Genomic DNA, 25,182 nt, shown 5'->3' with positions numbered 1-25,182 from the left:
TCAGGGTTCTGAGCTGACCTTTCTAGCTCGTGTATGCAAGACTTCAGAGCCATCAGGTCAGTCATCAGAACTATGTGAGAGAGGTTTCCCCCATCCTGCCCAAAAGCTTTTCACATCTTGCTTGGGCAATCCTTCCTTCATCTTTATCTTCACACACCATAGTGGAAAACATAAAACCTTGTGCTTCCGCAAACAGCAGTTGAAATCATCCCAGAGGTATTATCTTAGAAACTACAAAATGATTCAATGAAAGAAGGAATGAATCATATAAATACTCAAAGTGTTGTACCTCAGCAATGTCCCTCCCTTCTTAGTACAAAGCAAAGAACAAAAGCAGGCTGCTGCCTGGCATGGGCCCCTCCTAGATGACTTACTGGGACTGTGAAATCATCAGAAGCCTCAGAAAGAAGTGCTTATGCAGCGTTTATGACTTGATTTTCTTCTCTTCAGTTCTCTGTAAGCATGGAACCAGTAGCTGTGTTCCCTTGACTGCCTGTATGTATTCTAGAGGATGGATGAGGAAAGGGCATGGACTGAAGCAAGTATTTTATGTTCACAGATTTCTGGATGGCTTTTACGTTTCAGAAACTGAAAATGGATTTTTAGAGATAAAACATATTGCACAGAAGAGGAGGCATAAACATTATAAGGTCATGAAAATATGAAACCACATTTTCATTGCTGAGAATGATTTTAAACACTCTCTTAGAAAACAAGCAATGTGAAATTGTGTGGTCTGTTCAAATGGAAAGTTATAATGGGAGGTAAAAATCCCGAACAGGCCATTAATTCCTATCTGGCAGACAAACTGAGATTGCTTTAGCACTTAGAGGAGCTTCAGTGAGAAAGAAATATTGATCTTGGATTGCCAGATTTTAAATTAGATGTATGAGACAGAAGAGTCAAAGTAACCCACTATAGAAGGTATTCAGTGCAAATTACTTTTTGGAAGTTCATTATAAAAAGGATGAAAAAAATTAAGGAGCATAAAAAGAAGTAATTTCAAGTAAAGTGATAATTCTAAATTCAATTTACAATTTTTTAATCTTCTTAAGCAAGTATTATGAATTCATGTGATTCTCCAAATGCTCTAGTTTGTAAGGTTTCATAGGAAGCAACAGGTTCGCCTTCACTGCCAACTCTTTGTAAGTCCTTAGTGTTAATGGTTTGTTCGGTAAAATGGGAATCTACTGCAGCTACTCAACATTGCTTGACTGTCTCTTTGCCAGTGTTTTTTTTTTCTTCCTTATTTTTTTTTCCTCTCTTGTTTTTTTTGCACAGTGTGCTTTTCACCCAGGCTCTTGTGACATCAGTGGCGAATGTCTGTGAGGAATTGCCTCAGGCCAGTGTGACTTTCAAAGGATAAGACAATTTGTTACCTTGCCAATGAACAGTTTATTACATTTCTAATTATTGTTATTAGTCTGGCAGGTGGTGCCATGCATGATATTTTTACAACTGCCAAAGATGCAGGTACTTCTTTCATGACAAAAAATAACCTGAGTAAGATTTAGAGAAAAAACAGGCATTCTGCTGTAGTACCTGTTCGATAATTCTTTGCACTAACATGGTGTATATTGCACCTGGCTATTTTTAAATCTTATGCTGAAACATACTGTCTCTTGAAAGATTTTGTTGTGAGACCAAATGTAATTAGAGTGTGTTAGCAGCCTAAGTTAGATATGAAGGTATTTATCCCTCCCTCTCAAGCTCTTTCCTCTAATCTTTATTACTTTACTTGTTGTGTAAATTAAAGACTTATCATAATAAACTCTAACTCAGAGTTCATGTTAATGACCACCTTAGAATACTAAATATTCCTTTCCCAATGAAGATCTAAGTTCCAAAACATAGAGACTTTGCTTTCACTGTTTTGTAGGGTTGCATGCAGTCAGATTCAAGAAATAAAATTGAGAGTAATACTATGTGCATTTCAGTATGGGCTAATGCAATGCCATACTGTCCCTTTTGAGCAGCACAGTCCAGTTCCACCCATTGCTATCTGTACAGAACAGTTGACAAAGCATGTCATGCCTTTTGCTTTGTCAGGTATTGTGTGGCAAAACGTACTTTCTTAAACCAGTTTCACATTGCTTATTCTGCTTCAGTAAATACTGAATAATTTCATGTCACGCTACTATTAAAGAGAAGAAGTTAATTCAAAAGGAATAGAGCTGGGGAATAAATTTGCTATTTTCATGGCCAGCAGTATGCTTGTAATCAGTATTGCAATAGCAGCTACTTTGTTCTTATTCATGTGGCCACTATTTAACAAAGGTGAAGCATGTTTTTCTGTCATACTTGTGCTACAAAGAAAATTGTTCTTCTTAAAAAAAAAAAAATCTTATTTCTTCTTTTTATATCATCTTTATTCTTTGCTTCTTCCCTGTTTGCCCAGGCATATCAAACAATCATATTCGGGAGAACCAGACACTTAGATTTGTTACAGTTAATCCAAACAGATTTTGCTATATTACACTTTAGTTTGAGGAACTAAGGAGATGGGACAGTCTTCTTGCCCAGCTCTGTCTCTGTCCCCTACCTTGATGTTTTATGGTACGGCTGCATTGTGACAAGACAAGTTTCCTTAATGCCACGTTTATGTCCTGTAAAAATGGAATGTGAACTGGCAGAAATAGGAAATTCAAGAAAATGATACAATTGTTTAGTACAAGATTTGGTGTTTTTGTCTTTCTGTGACTTGGAGGAACTGCAGCTGTGCTAGAATGGTTTTGGGATTTGGCTGACTTATGTATGCACCCGCCAGGGCTCCAGGTGAGAACTGATCTTGCTGGAGCAGAGAGCATGGGCATGTTTTGGAGTCATTCCCTGCAGGGGCTGTTCCGCAGGTACAGTAGGCCAAAAGTGGCACTGATTCAAAATAGTGGCTAGAAAGATATTACATACTTGACTGCACCTGGTGCAGAGGAAACTAAAGATGTCAGTCCCCTCCCTTTCCCCATCAATTGTCTCCTATTTCTGAGATACAGGTGTGTGGTTACAGCATAAACAGACCAAAGATTTTTCTTCTAGGCTAATAAGTTAAGGGTTGGGTTTTTTTTTTTTTTTTCTTATAGCAACTCTGCCAAAATATAGAAACATACAGTATGAACTCCTGCACTTCCACACACCCTGTGCAGACTGGGGAGAAAGACTTTTGTTTCAGGAGCCAGGATGCCAGACAGAACCTGCCCCTCTGGCAGCTATACTTCAGTCATTTCTGAATATATTTCAGAAATTTATTTTTGTCTTGTCCATATGCCATGCTTTCTGTCAACTGTCAGAGGATCTTGAATTAAGACGTAATGTATGAGCATGAAAGTGGAGTTTGTTTTTTCTGTGCCATTCACTGACCTTACTGTTGTGACTACCCAGAACGACCGCAGCACTATCTGCGGTCATTGGCTTTCGCCACTAATTAGAGGAAAAACTGTTCTGTCTTCATCCCTAAGCTTGCAAGTTACACTGCGCAGTCCAGTATCTGAAAGTCATCTGAACAAATTCTGAAGATGTTACTATTTTCTATGTAGCCTGCATAAAGATGTAATGCTAAAGGAATTACAAAGCTTATTTTAGATTGGCTAGGTAGTATCTTCTGAGACTACTATTTCTTCAGTACTGGTTGTAGCTCTTGATACCACAACACCGCTTGCTTAGGTCTAAGGAGAAAAGAAAAAGCACAGGTGTGAGGAAGCTTGCATTGTACCACTGTGTTATCTGCAATGCAGACAAATGATTTATGATTGCATGTTTCATGCAGGATAAGAATAAGGAGGAAAATTCAAACTCCCTTCAGGTGACAGACATCTTAAAAATAAAGAGGATCCTTTTGAATTTTCTGGCAAGTCTCATCAGGATAGTCCTACAGCAAAAAGGGAAATGTGACTTTCCCTTTGCAGTTGCTACAACTGCTCCAGAATAACCACTACTCACTGTCTTAAGATCCCCCTGATAGGCAACCAGGGAAACTGGTGCCATAACAGCTAACTGTTCCGAGACTGTATTCCTCTTCTGCTTTTGCACACAACTTGCTCTTCTGACGTTGTGCAACTCCATATTAATATGGACATTAGTTTCATGGACAACTCTGGCTACTTTTCATTTTGTTTTATAGAAAGAAATTAGAAGCTCCATAATCAGAAGAATTAATGAAATGTGGCATCCTAGGGCTTTCTGTTCCCTTCCAAAGAATGAAAAGCCCTAGGTCCCAGTGGGAGGTATTAGGAAAACTTGAAATTTCTCTGCTTCTCATAGACTGGACAGGGATCAAGGGAAATGAGGAAATTCCTGTAATGCTGCTAGGTTGGCAAGAAAACTTTAATACTAATCTGAAGTCAGCTGAATAATATAAACTTGAAGCAGAGTAAAGTTTTGATGGTTTAGTTGATCATACTTAATGTTAGAATTTCAAGTACAGTGCCATCTAAAAGCAGTCAGGATTAATGCTTTATCAAACAGATACCTTACACAGGCATGCAAGGTCTGAGCCTTGAACCAGTTGCATCTGGTCTGATCTAAATCATGCATAACGATATGTTAGGGTTGGAGCCTTGAATTAACTCTCCTGTTCCTTCTCTATTTTCAAGTTAGCTTGTGCTTTGGTTTTTTTTTTTTTTCCTTTTTGACAATTTAAATCAATTCTATTATTTTTTCAGCTATGCTGCCATGCCCTGCCTTTGGAAAGGGTTCCTCTTGTTCCACTGCTTTCCCCTTAGCTATTTAAGGGTGTTTTCTGAGGAAGATCAAAACCAGAGTAGGTGCTTGGCCTGGATTTGGGAATTTTGAGCATGCCCTGGTAGAGTGTCTGCAGCCACTAGATGGCACATTGCAAGAGCATCTGTATGTCCTGAATAACAACCTGATGTTTTCGGTCTGTTAGTATGATTAAAGGATAAATAATATTAAATGTTTCTTTAATAGGAGAAAATGTACAGCATTGACAGTAGTGATTAAGTTCTATTAAACAGTTGTTATTTTGGACACCAGGTGATTAGTGTGCTCAAACCACTTCATTTCCAGACTTTGGCACCTTGGTCATTATTAACTCAAACCATAAAGTTCAGTGAATCAAGTTGTAAGTAGTTTTATTGGTTCCGTGTTGGAAAAAAAATTGAGGGTTGTGACATTGCTTAACGATTTAAAGTTACATATTTCCTAAGTCCTTATAGTTCTATTCTCTGTCCTTTTTGGCTATTCATCATTGCAGAAATTCTAAACTCTGTTTCTGCCTTTGCAAACACTAAAACCAACATGCTATTTGAAAGCAAAGAGTTGTATTCCTAGAACAAATATGCCAAATGGAGAAAGTTGGTGTTTTGGACTAAGATGCACACTCCTGCCAACATGCCATAGTTATCTGAGGGAGGAATTACCTCCAGGGGCGAGAGTGGAACTGCTCTTACAGCTTCTGGAGAAAGGTCCATATTTACATACATGCTGATGACTATTGGATAAAACACAGGACCTTCATGTTTCTATTGGCTTGTATTTTGTTTTCTGAAAATATTTTTCGTCTTTTCAAGAATTATTTTATGTCCATTATCTGCTAAGGCTTCCTTTAAAGCAGGTGGGGGTTTTTTTGATTAAAATTTAGAAATTAAATTGTTAGATGTGGATACATTTTGAGGTTTCAGCGCTATACAACAAGGCTTCTTTAAAGTTCATTTTAATAGCTTTTAAGTGACTGGGAGCAAATTTTTGGTTTCTCCAAACCAACTTGAGGATTAAAAAGACATGCTGGCTTTATCCCGTTTTAGCTTTAAAATTGTCATGTCTGAAGTCTGTTGATGATTCAGTGCTTGATGAAGTGACCCTTGCATCACTTACATGTCACTTTACAAACTTCTGTCAAGGTGTTTATGATGAAGTGCCTTTCTCAAATGTAAGCTATTTTCATTGTTGTATTAGCCTGCTTAAAATTAATCTGTTTTTCTGGTGTGGTTGTGTGTTGTAGAAATGTATATGTTTACTAGGGTAAGTCCTTCATATTGTCTTAGGTGTACATGCATCTATGTGCCTGTAGAACTTGTGTGTGTGCGTGTGTGTGTGCGTGTGTCTGGGCAAGGCAAGGCAAGACAGTACCATAACTCCAGGGAAAATGGAGGAGGTGACTGCGAGTCACCCACTTACTCACTGGCATATACTGTGGGAAACCTGTATTTTGTGGTTTTGTAGAGCATTTGCTTTTTAGAGAAGGCAGGCAAGAAGGCAGACATCCCCTTCTCATTAACAAATTTATCACTTACAACTCTTATGTAAAACAAACTTAGTGTCAACTCCAAAATGAAGAGCTGCATTGGAAATCACACCTAACTACAACAGGTGCTGAGCTGGCAGTTTCACAGAAGATTGTGAAATTTGATCGCACAATGGGAAATAGAGCCACTCCTTGAGGGCAATATCTGGAAACATAATGGGGAACCACCCTTCAAAGGTGATCTGTGTAATAATGGGGCTTAGAAACACTTTCTACCTGCTTTGCTTAGAAAATTATGAACATTTTTAATAGTGTTACTGGTTTTTGCACAAGCACACTATATTTAGCTGTACCTCGACTAGACCTGCACTCAGACACACCCAGGGCAACAAACTGCGCAGTGTGCACTTGCTACTACCATCACTTCAAGGTGGAAACTATTAATGAAATTTTCCGTTCTCTTTATCTCCTGGTATTATTTTTAGCTATTCTTCTCTCTCTAAAGATTACAGCTTTTCACCTGTCATCTTCTGGAAGCTGGGCATTTGTATACCCCTTGAGTAACTTTTGCTGCAGCCATTTTATGGTTAGTCTCTAACCTTCAAATACTCATACATGCTAATGAACATGGAACACCCAGCATTATTGCACTGGCCCCATGACACTCTGTGCTACTTGATGTCTCTCTTCTTTCTTCTTGAGATTGCCATAGAGATTGCACCTGTGCTCCTACATGCGCTTATGCACACCACAGCCTCTGAATAATGTAGACTAATAGAAAAGACTTCAAAGAATCATAACACAGTTTTAAAAGGCTGGAAGGAGAGGCTGATGGGAAATGTTATAAGAATTCAACATTTCCTGCTTAGCTAAGCAGTAATTTAGAAGGATATGTAAACTATGTGCAAGTATTTCAAACAAAACAAACAGAAAACAAAAGCTATGCACACTGCCCTGTTGCTGTAGACAAAGAGCAAAGAAGAGAGAGGTTTGCAGCAAATCATCTGCTTGAGTTTGTCATTTTATTAGGTACTTAGACACGGGGCGAGCAGGGTAATGAAAATATTTAGACAGATTTTTATGTTATTTGATAGAGGTAAATGCAAAGGGAAAGAAGGCGAGTGGTTTAGCAGTGACCTGAACAAGTCATTATGCGATTGAAATCAACTACCCAGGAGTTCATTAGCAAAAGAGAATAAATGTTCTTCCTTCTTGTGCTGTGGATATTCTATTGGATCTCTGTACATATAAAATCAAACCACTGTCTTTCAAAGCCACTGAAGGGTTAATACCAGACTGTTCTTTCTGGGACAGCAATTTTCCAAAGCAACCGTGCCTGTCAGGCCAATGAAGCTATCAGCACAAAGGGAATCAGTGATCAGCAGATACCAGAATTGTCTTGACGGTTGGAACTGGAAAGAAACTACTGCAGGTCAGTGAATTCTAATATTTTATAAATCAAATCTACACTGCACTTTGTCCTTGTCTCCTTATAATTAGGACAGAGAAAGAAAGAAGAAAGATTTTTAAGAGTGTGCATAATATTTTAGAGTGAAATTCACTCACGATCACTCCCATTGAACCAGTATTGTTCAAGTGGGATTTCAGAAATGCAATAGACTTCATGCAAAACTTAGGCAGGCAACAACAGAACAAAGTATTTGGCACAAATTTCAGGGGCACTTATCATATAACTGATCTGTCTGAAGGCAACCTCATTTATGGTACTAAGTGCTTGATTTGGCAAAGTGTCTTTGGATATTCCAGTATCTTTGTCAGTTTGGTCATTAGGATTCTATGTGCTACTGAAAGTCAGTTCCAGTAGAACAGGGATTAAATATTTAACTGTATTAGGAGCTTTTGAAAAGGAAGATCTTGGTTTTGAGAGTCCAAGAAAATTGGACTCTCAATAATGAAGTAATCAATACTTTAATGATAAGAGAAAATAAATTACGCTAACTTTCAGATTTCAAGATATTTTAAGGAAGCACACAGACAAGCAGTTGATACATGGAAGACAGAACTAGAAGCAGTAATATATAGCAGGAAAAATCTCCATAACACAGGTGGTACATAAAAAAAAAATCTTTAATTCAATCATATATATTTGAGGACACAGGGATTCTCCCCTTCTCACAGGAATGTTGCTATTCTCATCATGACCTTGCAGGCTGTAATCTTACATAAATAACAATAGGAGAGATATTCTAGGAAAAAATGGTCTTTTACATTCATAAGAAGCAGACTGCAAATAAATACATTTCAAAGTAATAGAATGGACTGACAGTATGTGATTTGTCTGTAATTGCACAACACATGCCTTGCTGTGAATGCCCATAGAGTATATAACAACCGTGTACATTTTGAACATGTACACAGAGGCCTGTATACTCACATACAGGTGAATATTTGTATTAGTTGTGACAATACACAGATATATGCATGAAATCAGGTATGTAGAGTTTCGCTCCTTCCTTTTATATACACACCTCTCTCTTCTTTCTCACTCCAGATTTCAGACTTCACAGGTGGAGCTTGAAAAGCGATATAGCCAGTACTTGGGGAAAATCCACCCCTGCTGAGAAAGAAAATCTAAAGATACCTGGAACAGTTGAAAAGCCAAAGGTTACCTCTTCTTACTGCTGGGGTAACAAAATTGCCTGCTAAACAGCGCTGTTAGGCAATTTTATTGCTGTTATCAACTGAATGATGATTTTGCTTGTAGGTGGTTTGTCCTTTTCCACAGAACAGACCTGTCTCTTAACCACTGCCTCGGCAAAACTTGTGTAGATGACAGTCTTGCTCCCATTGCAGTTCTAACAGAAGCAGTTGTTGGTTTCCTTGCCTCTGCATATTACGGGCATGTACCTGTCCTATTTGCCCAAGATGGGAAAGTTTCCAGTTTGAACAAAGATGATGCCCAGGTATTCACAGCTAGAGTTATCGTCAGAACTCCTAGAATGTTGAGTACAAACCCAGCTTTGGCCTAGAATTATAAAAGAGAAGGATTATTAGTTGAACTGAAGACTTTTTTTCTTCCCTGCTGATTAGGATTGTTCGTAGGGTTAGATTTTCTCTTTGGCCTTTTTTCACAACTGCACCAGAACTCCATCAAGTTACATCTAAGCTGGTTTTCTTCGCAAATATAATTTGTATTAGGGGAATATGAATTTCCATTGGATAAAAAAATCTAGAAGTCCTGAAGTCCTTTTAATCCACTTATATAGGACTTTCTGTTCTAACCTGGCATCTGTCTCTAATGTTACTTTGGATTTCTTCTTGGATCAATTATAAATTAGAAAACTTATCAATAGACATGGCATCCTTTTCTGTCTTTCCTTAACATATTGAGAAAGGGCATCAGGGCAGCCTAGTGAGATATGCTAGGCTTTCCCCTAGTCCCTGCAGAAGGACTGTCCAGATGATAGGATTCTTTGACATCCCTATGATCTACGTTCAGGCTTTTGGAACAGGTAGACATTGCCATTTCTCATTGACAGCAAGCTCTTGGCGGAACATCTTCAAGAGGCCTTTATTAAGGCTCTGTGTATATAGTAGAGTCAGTGTAACCCTTTATTATAAATTCACACATGTATGCTCTTCTTTCCGTTTGACTTTAGCTGAGTACAGTGAGTTTTCTAATGCTCTTTCAAGAAGAACCAATATTAGAAAAAGGAAAGATCAAAACTAGTGATGAAAATTCTGAAAAGAATGTGCTTTTGCTCACCATATCTATAACCCTGAGTTGTCCATATGAGAAGACAATGGCGTTAGGAGGAGTGGCCACTGGGAGCATGAACGCCAACGATGCAGAAAGTGTACAGGGCAGCATGACATAGAGTGGATTGAGGCAGATCGCTTCAGCCTATTCAAGAAGGGAGAGCAAAGACGATGGTTTTGATACACAAAAATGCATAGAAATCATTCGGCAGAAAACATTGTATTTGTCCATGTCGGAAACCTCATTCTTTCACAAACACTGCAGCCACTCATATTTTGGTTCTGCTTTAGAAACTTCTAGCCAATGTCTTTATGCAGTAAATGCAAGAATTGATTTTGTGGTCAGTGCTTTGTGTTCCCACTGTTTGATCACTGCTGCAGTATAAATTAATAATAACGGTTGTATTCAACTCTAAAACCAGGAAAAAATGTAGAGTGGCTTCAAACTGGTTAAGAACAAAATTAAATTATCAGGGGAGACAAGGTAGGCCAAACTCTGAAGGTGAGTGGATCACTTTAGGGGTTAGCTGAAGTCTGTGCAAAAAGATTTTGGTGTAGCTTATTCCTGGTTCTGCCTGGAACCAGCTTTTCACACTCCAGAACTATGTCTACCCCAGCAACAGGAATCTCCCGTGGAAATGCAAAAGTCTGAATTAGGTCATAGAACTTGACTAATGCTATCACCTTCAGAAACTTCAGGAAGGCTAGTGGTTGGAGTGAAATACAGTAATGGAATGTTGCAGGGAAGCAAATGCTGCTGCTGTTGCTGTCTCTATGCAGAATAGGAAAAAACAAGTACAGCTGGCAGTGACCTCATGAGGTTGTTTAGGCCAGAAGGCAAAGTCTAATATGCCAGTGAATTTAATCCCTTTACTTTTCACCAGCAATGATTTTAGAAAGGTTGAACTAAGCACAGTGTGTGTGAAATATATATGCATGCACATACATATATGTATATTTTAAGTATTGTATTCCTGATTGGATACACAAACCAGTGCTTGACTATGTCAGCCAGTTAGTTTTTATAATTGAGCAGATGTATGCTTGGAGAAAAGTTGAAAGCTGTTCTTATAAGAGTATTTTGAAATGCTGGAACTTACCATTGAAGCCAGGATAGGGAGAAAGAGGGTAGTGGTGGCCACATTGCTGGTGCACTCGGTGAAGGTGGCAATAAGGAGACACAACAGGAGAGCAATAGCTGGATGAGGGATTTCCTGCAGAGGAGTCAGTTTGCTACCTAACCATGAAGACAGACCAGATTCCTGTAACAGAGAAAAGAGGTCTGTCAAGACAGTAGGCTGGAGAAGAAATAGCCACATCACAGTCCAATTACATTTCTCATACTAATTCTAACTTCCCTTCTTATAGGAATTCTCACACAAACTGCTTTCTGTAAAAGAATATGTAAGAGTCAATGCTCATAGACATGATAATTCAGTAGGTTAAATAAAAATAAATGTGCTTTCCCTTCCAAAGAATTTGAAAGACGATGATACTACATTTACAGTACATGATTGATAGCAAATAATTATTTCTCTGTTCAGGCCATTAGTTAGACATGATCAATATTCAGGACTTTTTTTTTTTTAATCTAAGCAAAGATCTTTGAACTCGCTTTCTAAAATACTTTCATATATCCTAAGCAGATATTCTAGCAATTTAATGTAATTTCATAACATTTTCTGAGATCTTGATCAACTGTCTGAAGCTTTTCACATCTTTCATCCTTCTCAGTCACTGAAAAATGCCAGCATCTTCCCTATTATTTTGGGCTGTAGTTTGAGCATCATTATTATTCAGCTGTTTTTCTCAAGAGAACATATCCTAACTGTGCCTGTCTTGCTGCTTCATGCATTATGGCCTAGCTTTCTTACTGGTTTTGCAACCACTGTTCTTCATGTCCTCCCTGTTTCATACCTTGGCTACTTCAACCTGTCTCTTCTGACATAAGAAAGTGCTATCTTGCAGGAGGGTTGGAATCTGTCTTGAAAGGACTAGTCTAACTCCCTGTCCTGAGGTGGGATTGGCTCTACCTAAATTACTACTGGTAGATGTTTTTCAAACTTATTGTTAAAAATCCCCAGCAATGAAGTTTCCAAAATCTCCCCAGATAATTTTTTCAAGTGCTTCAATCTTTACAGCTGGAACATTTTCCTACTGCCTAACCTAAGTCTCCCTTGCTGCAATTTAAGCCCTTTAGCACCATCAGAATATAAAAAAGTATACTATCTTCCTTTCTGCAGCAGCTTTTTTGTATTTGATGACTTAGTGTAGAATAAATTAATGTAATTTCTTTAATCTTTCCTTTTCCAAATAAGTTTCCCAGAGTTCCAATCATTCGTACTACCTTCCTCTAAACTTTCTTCATATAGCCAACATGTTGTTGAAGACTGATATCCCAAACTGAATACATTACTGTACCTGAGGACTTACCAGTCCTGAGTTGAAGGATTATATATCTTCTGTGTGATGGCCCTACCTATAATTTCCAGTTGTTTGCTTTTTTCTCAGTAGCAATATATTGACTAGAATAAGGTGTATCAGCAGCTTTAAAACTTATCCAGTCATTTCCTCATCTTGCATTTCTGATACTTGGTTATTTCTTCCTATTTCCCATATTGAGTTGCATCCTTGTTTTCTAGAAACACTTTTACAGGTCATTGTAATCTTTGACTTCTAAGCTAGTATTTCCAGGCACTTGAAGCCTTTTCCAATTTGTTTATTGTCTATAGATTTAATAACTGTATCATCTGTTCCATCATCTAAGTCATTAATTTGTAGCACTGGGCTCCTGGCAAATGCCTGCAGAAGTACATCAGTACATCCTTCAGTCTGACAGCCAGACATTTTTATCTCCTCCTGAAGGTTCTCTACCTAGCTCTACATTTTGTCTTCTAGTAGTTTAATTTAAATCATATTTCCATAAGTTAGTAGTTTGAAATAGTTTGGAGACCCATCCTAGGCACATTATCTCCTCATGCTTGCCACATCAATTAAGTTTAAGTTAATAGAACCTTTAAGGTATTGGGGTGTTTTCTTAGTCATCGACTTTTCTAGAAACACAGTTAATCACGCTGTCTTGATTGGTAGTACCATCCCAGCTGCACAGGCGACAGTACAGATTTGTTCTAATCACAGGACTCCTCCTAAGGATGGTGAAGTCTGTTCTACTGCCACTAGCCGAGGAGATGAGTGTTTGGTGCTACCAGCATGCCCTCTTGTGTTCTGGGAGAGCACACATGAAAAGCAAGATGGAAAACACCCAGGAAGACACAAATACCAGGTAAGCAGAGGAATGTTACCTCACTGCCTTTGGCTAAGGCAAAGCCACCTCCCAACAGAAACACAATGTTCCATGGCATTTTCTGATGAACTACTTTCCAGTCCAGGAGAGGTGGAGGTACTCGGATCTTTGACTTGCTGCCTAAAATCCAAAAAAGATTTTGTAAGCCATGTTGTATTCTCCAAAGGAAGGAGGACTTCTTGATGGGACGTGAGTTTAGTCTGAACATCAGGAAACACTTCTGTCAGCAAGAACAAGTAGACTGTAGAATTATCTCCTAAAGAAAATGATAGGAACCTCATCAACAAAGATTTTAAAACTTGACTTGCAAAAATACTAATGAATGATCTGTAGCTGCTCCAAAAAGCATAGCAGAATAAAGGTAAGACTGAGTTAAAAGCATGGCAATGTATCTGCAGAACTGCATGGATTTCTATTAAGTCATGTATTCTCTCCTGAAGATTCCATCTTCAGAAGCTTTTATATATGTGTGTACTAGCGTCTGGTACACTGCTGCAATAGGAGTTTCGTACTTAGTTAAATTATAAGAAACTGAGAACTTTTATGGGAGATATGCCTTGCCTAGCCTAAAGCTGTAGCTATGCAGGAAGAGCAGTCTGAAATCTTGTTTAATGTTTGAAATTTCCTTTGTAAATCTAAAATGTAAAACTTCCTGTGTACCTATTCTGACAGTTGATTTTTGATGCCTTCAGTAAGCTTACCTGTTTGTTGTTTGTCTCCGCCATTGTTAGAAATGTCAGAAGGGATGATGAACAACAAAATTGAAATGAAGATGGCAACTGTAGCATCAGTGACATAGCTGCAATAGATCCATCAGAAATTTAGTCTAGCCATGTTTTCATCTTTATGAAATCTAGTTTACTTCATTTTTATTCAAAGTGAGGAGGAAAAGTGGTGATACCTTTTATCATTTTTGTTGAAAAGAACTGTTGCCCAACCCGGTATGAAACCAGGATCTCTTGTAAACCAGAGCAGCACCAGTAGTATGAAGAGGATCAAAACTGCTATTTCTGCAAATTTCATGGAGCCCAATTTCTTGCTCTCTTCCTTGATAATGTCATAGGCCCGTTGCTCCTTAGCCTTCGCAGAGGCATTTCGAGCACAACCAAAATTCTGCTGAAAACTAGAAAAAAGGGACAAGAAATATCAGAGAAATTTGCCAGATATCCTCAGAGTTAAGAATCCGAATTTTCTACTCAGTCATATTGCCTTTTAGACATATGTATTTATATATGAATATAGAAATTACGTATAAACTACTATCATAGCATCAGCAGCCATAGGTGTTGGATAATAACTGCATTGTACTGTGTACTGCCAAGATGATCAGAGAGAAGCTTCCTACCCCTAAAAGCTCATGATCTAAATATAAACAGGTGTGCTATCTGGATACACAGGGAAATAGTGTCAATGTTAGTGTGATCGACAAGGCTATATGATCACCAGGAAGTAAACAGCTACCAAGCTTTTTAAAATTACAGAAAAGGAGAATTTTAAAAGAGGAATTTGAAGACAACAGTACCATTGCAGGTACTGCAGAGCTCTTTCCATTTAAAAGAAAGGCGGTTGGGGGTAATACAAAAAACTGGCAGGCTAAGTATGAAACAGGTAGGTAACGCAAGCCAGTTGTATGGGGTGATTGGCCCTGGGAACTGGTACAATACTAATCCCCTAGGTCTGTAGCAACTCTCGTCACAAAGGTATTTACCAGCTACATGTAGAGATCAGTTTGATGGTTTGAAGCACAACAATCTTTCAGGACATGAAAGCAATGCTGCAGAACAGGTTATATGCAGTTTTAACTTCCTCTTTTCAGCTACAGAGTATATTTAGCTGGGATTTGATCAGGTTCCTCAGCGAAAAAGTTGCAGTATTTTAACAGATACTTAGGATGCTGTTTGGCTAGTCTCTGTTGTATGTGAGGACTTTGTCACTCGCTGTCTGACTTTGAAGCATAGGCTCATCAACAGGAGTATCACCTCTGTTACAACATGAAATGCGTACTTGCTAACAGGCCTGTCAACTGTGTTACAGTGTGTAAAGGGTACTTACTTAAAGCCCAAGTAGAGTATCTGCAGCCAAATCCACGCCAAAACCAGTAACACAATCATGGTGGGGAAGGCAAAGGAGAACCAAGAGGCAAAGTTGATGATATTGCCATTGTTAGGAAAGAGCCTGTAAAATGCAGATGGCTGTTAGTGTCCAAAATTCTGCACTTTCTTCTGTATTTCATCAATGATTCAGAAAAGAGGCGGTACTGTGAGGCCTGCTGAGGAAGAGAAGCTAACCTCCCGACAAAGTTACCACATTGATATTTTCCTTCTCTGTTGGCTGGAAGTCAGCTGTAGCAGAATGATGCAGTTTAGCGGGTATGTAATCCAAATTCAACCAGACTTACTCATCAACTTGCCCTTGCAGTACCAGATTTGGTGTTGTCCCAGTCAGAGTTGCAATCCCTCCAATACTGGCTGAGTAACAAATAGAGAGAGACATTCCCTTGCAGAATTTCTTGTGTTTCTCCTCTAGCAGATTTTCGTTTCTCTTTCTGTCTTCCTCAACTGTGAGGACATGACTATTACCTAGGTCCCAAGACAGGAAAAAAAGAGTTACAGAAGCTAGATTAGATAGGAAAAGATCTTGTGCCTGTGTAATTCCGTATTTCAAGGGTAGGACACAATGGACTCAAAGCTGAAGGAGCCAGGGTCAGAGGGACTGGACTGAAGTGAACTCATTCTGTACCAGCACGTGATTGCTGGCACTCAGATTTACATACAGAAACGTTTGAGTTGTCTCAAAGATGGGAAGAAGGCAAGACAGCTGGTAAAGAGATATTGTTGCATGATTGTATGTCTTTGGATTAGAAAGATCGTCTTAATCCCTAACCTTCTGGCATGAAATAGGACAGAAATTTTCCCTCGGAAATTCCCTATTATCTGATAAGTTACACAGTAGATAATAATTGAACTAACGTAAGTATATAAGGAAATATCAAGCCTGATGTAAAGGCTTCAGCTAATGGAGAATTTATGCATTTCGTTGTTTTGTTGCTTAGCTATCATTGCTTCATATTTTCAGTCTATTTCTAACTTCAGCCAAGTCAGCAGATCTTACTGTGCTTTTGTCTGGTTCATGGAGGAGCCTCATAAATGCTGTCAGATATAGTCAGGATGCTTTAGGTACATTCTTCTTTTAGGATTTACTAGCAACTCTGATCACAGTGAAGAAGGCATCAGGTCATCCTCTGTTATCCCAAAGAGAAAACCACCCATAACCCACTCACCTTTTTCCTCTGTTTCCTTGGGGCTATCTGGTCTGGTTGACTCTTCCTGCAGTTCAAAGGCTTTATTGATGTTTTCAGATGCTTGGCCAGCTGTGCTAGACTCCGCTTCTGACTTGTGCAACTGTTCCAACACCGCCTGTGCTATTGGGACCATCATGGCAGTGGTGGCAGTATTGCTGATCCACATTGACAGGAAGGCGGTCACGATCATGAAACCCATGAGAAGGCTGAAATGAAAAAGTTAGAAAAAGCCAGTTCAGAACTCAGTGCTGCAATGCCCTTTTTTTGTTACACAGCTTCGGTTACAAATGCTGGTTTTGGAAAATGCTTTGCAATTCACACCTAGCACTTCCTCTTACCCTAGTCTGCTTTGTGAATGACAGGGTAAGATTTACATTTTTCTTTTTGCAATTTCAGACAATTGTGCTTTTACATTCTTCTGACGAGGAGAGTGGGAGCTGGTATCTTGGAGCAAATGGTTTATCTAGTCAGTATCCTGCTTATTCTGCATGCTTCAGAGGAAGATATCATCTCAATAACAAATATTAATATGTTATAGTATATTTCAAAGAGGAATTGCAAACTGAATTTGATCCCAAATGGCAATCATTTTAAGCCATAAGGAAGATGATCTCTTTTTTTTGTAATTTTATCCCACCTCTGTCATTTGATTCTCTTCTTACTCATACAAAATCTTAATCCTTGTTTCAGTATTACTGTGTTATTTGTCTCAAAATTATTCTTTAGATGAGATGTAGATTATATATGAGATGAAAAGGGCTTTATCTTCTATGCGTTTTTATTCTATTGCTTTGTAATTTCCTTCAGTATTCCCTCTTATGATCTGAGACAAATTAAATAGGGCCATGTAGCCTCTGCAGAGCTTAAAGTTCTAGTCTGGTAAACACTTGTTGTTTTCAAAACAAGCTTCCCTATATTTTCTCTTCTCTTTTCAATCAGTATAACAGTTAGAGAGTATATGTTTTCTATGTTTCAGCTGTAGTCTTTCCTGATTGTCTAAAGCTGTGCTTCTGGCCAAGCCTAGCAGCAGCCTTGTCTTTTCATAGCTGACTCTCTTGTTGCTATTTCTCCACTTAAATCCATTTGGAATTCAAAAAAGAGTCATCAGATCTGTAATCCATCAAAGGATTCCCATTTGCAAGGTTTGCTCAGGCACTAACTCACTTGGACTGTAGAAAAGCATTTGTAGGATATGATTTGCAGATTCACGTAGGAGACTACAGGCAACTCTGAGATAGGAACTAACGCCATAAAGTCCTTTAACCCACAGCATTTTCACAACTCTTACTCACAGGGCTGGTCTGACACCAGTGAGAAGCAAGACCCGCAGAGCAACGCGCTTGTGTAGGTGCCAGTTCTCAATAGCAATGGCCATCAGCAGTCCCCCAATAAAAAGCATATTGGTGTCCTTCAAATACTCCCTGCAGACCTGTAACATGGAACAAGGGAGACAAAATAGTGACAAGAAGCCAATGTTTATAGAGAAGGCACTTTCTGAGGAGGATCTTGTCCCAAAGACATTAGCACACAGTAACTATGGATTGCATCTAAACAGTGAATTTGCTTCGATTTCAGATTAGCAGCTCCACCCAGAGTTCACTCTAGGCTCATGCAAGTTCTGTTCCATGGAGAGGACAGATGATTCCCTGTGTAATAATAGTGCAATTTTCTCTTCTTTGCACCACACTCTGGAAATCACCCTGGAAAATAATCCCAGAATAAGAGAAGCTGACCAATAAATACATAGGCAAACATGTATAGAGTAAGATCTCTTACTGTTGTTGAATCCATGATATTCATTAGTGGGAACAGCAGGACAGGGAAGAGAGCTGTGACAGCCAATGGCAAGGCTTCCGTGCACCAAAACAGTGCCATCACTATGATAACGTAAGCGCATTGGGCCTCCTGACAGAAGAAGAGTACATGCAATCAGAACAGACTGTACATCTCACTCACTTAGGCTTTGAGAAGGCAACAGCCCATAATTATATTCATTACCTGATAAAGGTATTTGAGAAAAGGTTATTTTCTGTCTTTCTCTCCTGTCTAACCTCCTACCTATGCAGATCCTAATCAAATGACAAACTATTCAACAACCTTCTCAGAACTGTGAGGAAAAGACTGGGGCCTCCAATGGGGAAAAACAAGAAACTTAGGAAAAGAAACAAATTGATGACTTTGAACTCTTCATGATAATGGATTGGCAGTCCCTGCACAGACTTCTTGATTTTTCTGATGGTGGTATTTTCTTTTTACATATTTCTGTCTTTGAGTTGCAGAAATAGTTACTGATCCAGTCAAGGTTTCTCTTCCACCTTTTTCTTCACAGGTTTCAGGACATGGCCCAGATGAACCCCCACTGATTTCAACAGCCTGGATTCCTTGTACTGTAAATACTTTTATCTATTTTTCATTGGATTTTTAGCTTAGTACAGAGTTTGAAAGGCTCATGGACAAACCAGTCACAGATCAGTTTGAGCTTCCACTGGCTTTGACTTGTTTCTTTGAAGGAAGTATGATCCTCTATTTCATGTTACTCTTTTTCTGAGAAAACATTGATTTAGTTCTACGTTGGACAACCACTCCAAATTTTACGTAAAAATATTTAACTCAGTCCCATGCACTAAAAAGATTCAAAATCACATGCCACAGCAGATTTTCGTATGGCCAGGCTGATGAAGAAAGCAAGGAAAAGTAACATTGCAGGTGACAACGTCTTCCTCATTTTAGAACCAGCACAATAATGAGTGCCAGAAAGTCCAAAGGAAGAAAAAAGGGGTTGTGTGGTCTTGGATCAAGTATGTCCACTAAAATATACTGGACAGTATGAATGAAAATGTAGTGATGCTTACTGAGAAAACAATGAAGAGATGGAAATTGTAATGGCTAGATTACAGAGAAGTAAATCAAGGAGCTGGAATAGTGGCTGGCAGGATCAAACTTGTGGTGCTTTAGGACCATGCTCAGGACTTCTGAACACAGCATGGAAGTTAAAGGGCTGGTGAAGAGAAAGGATTAACAGGGGAGCTCAATAGTCTGGAGGAAAGAAGATAGCAATCTAGGTGGTAAATTACCAAAGCAGCAGGGTTGGAGAAGTAAAGCTGAAAGAGATTCATGAAGAGATGAAAAGATGCCTTGTTGAGCCTTGTATTTGAATGAGAGCAGTAAGAACCTTAATTATGCATCCCATCAAGCACTGAAAGCAATTTTCATAGAATCATAGAATTGTTTAGGTTGGAAAAGACCCTTAAGATCATCAAGTCCAACCCTAAACCTAACACTGCCAAGTTCACCACTAAACTATGTCCCTAAGCACCACATCTAGGTGTCTTCTAAATACCTCCAGGGATGGGGACTTGACCACTTCCCTGGGCAGCTCATTCCAGTGCCTGACAACCCTTTTGGTGAAGAAATTTTCCCTGATGTCCAATCAAAACCTGCCCCCCGCACAACTTGAGGCCATTTCCTCTTGTCCTATTGCTTGTTACTTGGCAGAATAGACCACAGCCCACCCCCCGCCCCAGCTCCGCCCTCCTGTCAGGCAGTTGTAGGGAGCGATAAGGTCTCCCCTCAGCCTTCTCTTCTCCAGGCTGAGAGCACACCCCCAGTGCTCTCAGCCACTCCCCATCAGCCTTGGGCTCCAGACCCTTCACCAGCTTCGTTGCCCTTCTCTGGACATGCTCCAGCACCTCCACATCCTTCTTGGAGTGAGGGGCCCAACACTGAGCCCAGCATTCGAGGGGCAGCCTCACCAGTGCCCAGGACAGAGGCACGATCACTACCCTGCTCCTGCTGGCCACACTATTTCTGATACAAGCCAGGATGCTGTTGGCCCTCTCAGCCACCTGGGCACACTGCTGTCTCATATTCAGCTGGCTGTCGACCAATACCCCCAGGTCCTTTTCTGCCGGGCAGCTTTCCAGCCACTCTTCCCCGCGCCTGTAGCGTTGCATGGGGTCGTTGTGACCAAGTGCAAGACCTGTCACTTGGTCTTGTTGAAGCTCATCTTGTTGGCCTTGGCCCATGGATCCAGCCTGTCCAATCCCTCTGTAGGGTCTTCCTACCCTCCAGCAGATGAACACTCCTACCCAACTTGGTGTCATCTGCAAACTTGCTGAGGGTGCAAGCAATCCTCCTGTCCAGATCATTGGTAAAGATATTAACCAAAACTGGCCCCGATACTGAGCCCTGGGGAACACCACTTGGGACCCCTTCTTTCCATTCTGATGATCCTTTTTTCCACATTTTTGTTATTAAGAGACGCCAGTAGGTGCCTTTTGAGAGACCCTAGTGAGGCTTTGGAACATAGATCATAGGCACAGCACTATTTTCTACCAGCCTGTGGTGAAAAGGCTCACAGTAAAAGCTGCAATTAGGCTTTTCACAAAGTCAGTTGTCCTGTAAGGACATTCCTCTGTCTTTAGGCATTGTCTGCTCTCATTTGTAATAGTTTAGTGTCCAGTGCTATGTCATTATAGGACAGGTTAATAGCTCAACAGAATAGAAAAATGTGCAATTCCACCCTGTAAGTTGTCTGCTTACAACTCTGCATGTTGAGTTACCAGATTTTCCTGCTTAGCAGTACCAGGATGCGCAATTCTAACGCAAGAAACCTTCTTAGAGATCGCAAAGGGGAAAGTCCAGGACCTTTTAAGTTTGTGTGTTGTAGCTGACTACATAGAAACCAGAGAGAGTAATTTTCAAAGAGGAACTGAACCAAGACTGCCAAATCATTCCACAGGCAATACCAAGGACTTATTGTATGGTAACAATGGCTCTAGCAAGTAAGTTTGAACTCATGGCCTCAGGACAAATATATGTCTACTTAGAATTTTTCTGATCCAGATCTCTTTTAACTTCAGTAACTCCTTTGCCTTTGGAGAGTTAACTTGCAAAAAAGTACTTTTGCTGTTTTTCTTCTTAGTAAGCTTTTAAGTGTTAGTTTAAGCTATTTTATTTACATAGCAAGGGATAAGAGGACGCACCTGATCAGTTACCACATTTCACCTCAAGCCAGTGCCACTCTATCATTTTTGCTTACAATCCTCTGGTCATAGCTCCAAAGTCTCTGATAACACTCAGTCAAAGAGCTGTAAGGAAGAAGGAGCTTTGGGACAGGCTGCACAAAAAGACAGGGAAGAGCTAGTGGAGTGAAGAGGGAAGCATGGCAAAGGAGGCTAGAAACCGGGAAGCAGGCAGAGACCAGAGGAAAGAGCTAGGACTTGACACCCAAGGAGCAGTGAGAGGAGAGGTAGATTGGGACTAGCTATGTAGTGATGCTGGGACTGTAGTAAGAGACCTGAAGGCCAGAGATCAGATCTATCTGCATGAAGAGATCACGAGTGGGAGAAATAAACCAGATTGAAGCAGCAGCAGCAGAACCCTGGCAGTCTGCCTGCTCGCAGTGCTGTATTTAAATGATCGATGTCTCAGAAACACATGTCCCCCTCCTACCGGGTTTTGTAGTTAACTTTTTCTGAAGGAATCCTAAGCAAGGTGTCTTCCAAAATTTGACATTTGAAATTTTAATTCATTTTTTAGAAAGATTCTTACAGATATATTGTAAAAAAGGAGTGAAACACATATTTTTTTTGTCCTTGTCCATCTGACCAAGAAAAATGCCTCTTTTATCTGGCAATGATAACAAGGAAAAAATTAAAAGAGGATGTGGACCGGATACTTTTAGGAAATCAGAAGGGGGATTAAAATTGAGCCTTGGATTGCAACTTAGGTTCACATCTATGAGCTTCAGCATAGAAAGCCCTTTGCTAAATCAGGTGCAAAGCAAAAGTTACAAAATTTCATGTCACTGAGCATTCTTCTAGAATATGCAATCACAGACTTATCTGTTCATCCATCCGTGTCCTATTGCTTTTATATTCCCCCACTGTCAGTAGTCAAAGGGGTCTGCTCAGAAAAAAAAAAAAGACCTTAAAGCAAGAAATGAAGGAAGTGCCTCTGAGAAAGAACCTGTACGTTGTCTTCAGCTCCGTCACTTAAAAGGAACAGCTCTAAGGAGAGACTTAGCTCTCAAATTCAATTTTAAAAGTTCTTACCTTGGTAGGAATAGCCAGAGGCAGAGGAATAAATAAAAGGGGTGCAAACACTATGATCAGGTATTTCCTGAGGGCTAGGGTCATCTGCAAGAAGCCAGCCATGGTGCTGGAGCTAGCCCAGTGCTGAAAGGTCTGGGCTCTGCTGCTGGAGACTATATAAACTCTCAGGGATATTAACCATTGACCTCAGGAGGTTGGGTGTTGTTTTTGGAACTGTAATCAGAGAAAGAAGGAAGAGAACAAAGAAGGGAGGGGACAGCAAAAGACTGTCAGACCAGGAACTTTCTTAAGACAATCTTCCTGATAACTGGTAAATCCAGGAGAGAATTAACTCCTTGTGGACCAATGCTTAAAAGCATCCTGAAATGACCTATGCTTTGTTTAAAGAAGATTAATGTTTTGGTCTTTAATAATGCTTTCTTTGAACAGGTACCGTCATTCCTCCCATAAAAAAAGATAAATGGCTCCCTCCATAGTAGGTTGAAAATTGTTTTAAAAATATGTAGAGTACTGAAAAACACATCTGCATCTGTAATACTCAAATATAGAGATTAGAAGCATCTACACGAAACGTTATATGAACATCACTGTATCCACTGAGAAATTCTATGGGTAGCAAAATCCACTAGAGCAGAGCTGCTGTCACCAGATGCCACATCAAGTCCCCATGCAGAAACAGACTTACAGTCCTTACCACCTGAGAGCAGGGATGCCCGTCTTTATGTGGCCCAAGGATGACCCTCATGACAATTCCATTTTCCTCTACTCAAAGAGCAATAAGGGGAAATGTTAAGGTCTGGTCAGAACTCAGCTCCTCCCACATGGCATGCCAGTATGTTATAAGAAAGGTCTTGGGCCAAAGAAGGAACCAGTGACTATTTATGACATAGCCTGTTACATCTCGGTGGATTGGGAAAGACTTGGCTACAGTGCATCGCTTTGCAGACACTGGGCTATTTTTTTTTACCTTTCTGAACTTTCAGGTTTATAGGCACAGCTTTGGTGGCTTGCAGGGTGTATTGGGGGTTTTTTTTCCAGCAATTCTTGTCCCAATTGCAAGAAATTTCCAAAATACAGACTTGGTTCTGTAAATACGCTGGAACGGAATTGAAGTTTTTAATTCCCAAGGGAGTGTCTTGTTAATGTCACTTTGATGGCTTTATTTAGTAGACCATGCAAGCGCATACTTCAGATAAAAATGATAACATTTCCATTTTATTGGTATAAATTGTCACAGCTCTGTTTATAGCTTACTCAAGCAGAGAGAGAGAGAGGAGCACAGACATTAGGTCATCTGATATCAGCTCCACAAAGAGCTTCTGCTCTTCCTCTCTTCCCTTTTCTGCTGGGGCTTGCTTTCTTACAATAATGTGCTTGTGATTGAAAAACAGTGGGGTTTCAGTTGTCAGAGCTGCAAACTCACAGCTCCCTTGCAAGCCTGACTTAGGCATATTGCTCACAAGAAACAGCTTCATGTTAAAAAACTGTCAGTCCTGAGCTTTAGCGTTTCACCCTTGGTACAAAAAGAATGAGAAAGAGCTTTCCAACGAATTATATTCTCCCCCAATTTTGCATCCACTTCATGTTGAATTAGTGTCTGAAAAGGTGCAGTGACGCAATCAGCCAACAACAAAGTAATTTTTCTGCTTTCTGCTCTTATGCCCTAAGGTTGCAATCAAAACCTAAAAGGAAGCCCCTCATTTTCACACCTCTGTAACACGGAGGTTGGCCTCCAGCTGCAGTCTTGCCTCTGGGATGGAGGTAACAGCGCAGAAGGACCTCACCTACCGAATCGTGCCTGTTTTTCAGACGCAGCACATCCACAACGATTGTTTCCGCTGCTACGTGAGTCCTGTTACATTCAGAGGCTACAGATGAGCTCTGCGAGTGTGTTACTGCAAAATGAAAGGTTTATGTCTTCAGGGGGACTTGTTAGAGCTTCCCCTGTGGCCCTTTAACACTCCCTCAAGGGTGTTAATGGAGTGATGCCAATTTGCGTTGATTTGGAGCTACTCCAGTTTATATAAATGGGTTAATCTAGTACTCTGAATTGTGTTCTCTGAATTTAAAGAACAACTTGGTCTGTGCTTACTGATCTGCTCTTCAGGGCAGACCAAACCTAACAGGGAACCTAATAGCACAGCCCAAACCTCTTGCATGTTACAGTTTGTAGGTTATTTTGTCCTTTAGAAAAAGAAGCCTTTTCTAATGTGAATTAATAGAAGTGATCACACATCGCTAACTACAACATTTTTTCGGATCCTAGTGCATTGAAGATGTTGATTGTAACTTTTCCTTTGTTTGAGCCTAAGAAAAAAACCGACTTTTACCTATAATTTTCTTTAAGTAGCAAGAAGTAACACAACCAGGGTTGAAAGCTACCCATCTAGTAGGCCTGGCGGTGTTGGGCTGACGATTGGACTTGATGATCTCAGAGGCCTTTTCCAACCCTAACGAGCCTACGGTTCCACGGTATTTGGCAGGGCCCCGCGCGGGCTCTCCCGCACCTCCCGCAGTGCCGGCGCAGAGCGGATCCCTGCCTCCTCGTGCGGGAGGGAGGGCAACAACCCGGCACCAACCTTCCCCGCCCCGCTACCGGTTCCCG

General features: G+C 40.1%; 1 protein-coding gene across 1 annotated transcript; it reads right to left on the bottom strand.

Moving 5' to 3' along the window:
• Positions 1-9,050: 9,050 nt before the first annotated feature.
• SLC13A2 (solute carrier family 13 member 2) lies at positions 9,051-22,679 on the bottom strand. Its single transcript, XM_035900608.1, has 12 exons — positions 22,578-22,679; positions 18,298-18,426; positions 17,814-17,950; positions 16,503-16,727; positions 15,619-15,807; positions 15,273-15,395; positions 14,122-14,343; positions 13,922-14,019; positions 13,219-13,340; positions 11,017-11,178; positions 9,924-10,061; positions 9,051-9,182 (listed from the first exon to the last, which is right to left on the bottom strand). The coding sequence occupies exons 1-12, from the start codon at positions 22,677-22,679 to the stop codon at positions 9,051-9,053; spliced, it is 1,779 nt and encodes a 592-aa protein (XP_035756501.1).
• Positions 22,680-25,182: the final 2,503 nt, after the last annotated feature.

Source organism: Egretta garzetta, unplaced genomic scaffold (genome assembly GCF_000687185.1).
Source record: "Egretta garzetta isolate BGI_Z169 unplaced genomic scaffold, ASM68718v1 scaffold108, whole genome shotgun sequence".
NCBI classification, from domain to species: domain Eukaryota; kingdom Metazoa; phylum Chordata; class Aves; order Pelecaniformes; family Ardeidae; genus Egretta; species Egretta garzetta.
The sequence above is the reverse complement of the archived record's forward strand: the minus strand, read 5'-3'. Positions and strand labels throughout refer to the sequence as shown.

Excerpts from the sequence above, each read along its gene's own strand:
- SLC13A2 (XM_035900608.1), bottom strand. The coding sequence starts at position 22,679 with ATGGCTGGCTTCTTGCAGATGACCCTAGCCCTCAGGAAATACCTGATC. Across the intron at positions 13,341-13,921 it reads CGGAGACAAACAACAAACAG|GCAGCAAGTCAAAGATCCGA; the intron begins GTAAGCTTACTG and ends TTTGGATTTTAG. Across the intron at positions 11,179-13,218 it reads CCTTAGCCAAAGGCAGTGAG|GAATCTGGTCTGTCTTCATG; the intron begins GTAACATTCCTC and ends TCTCTGTTACAG.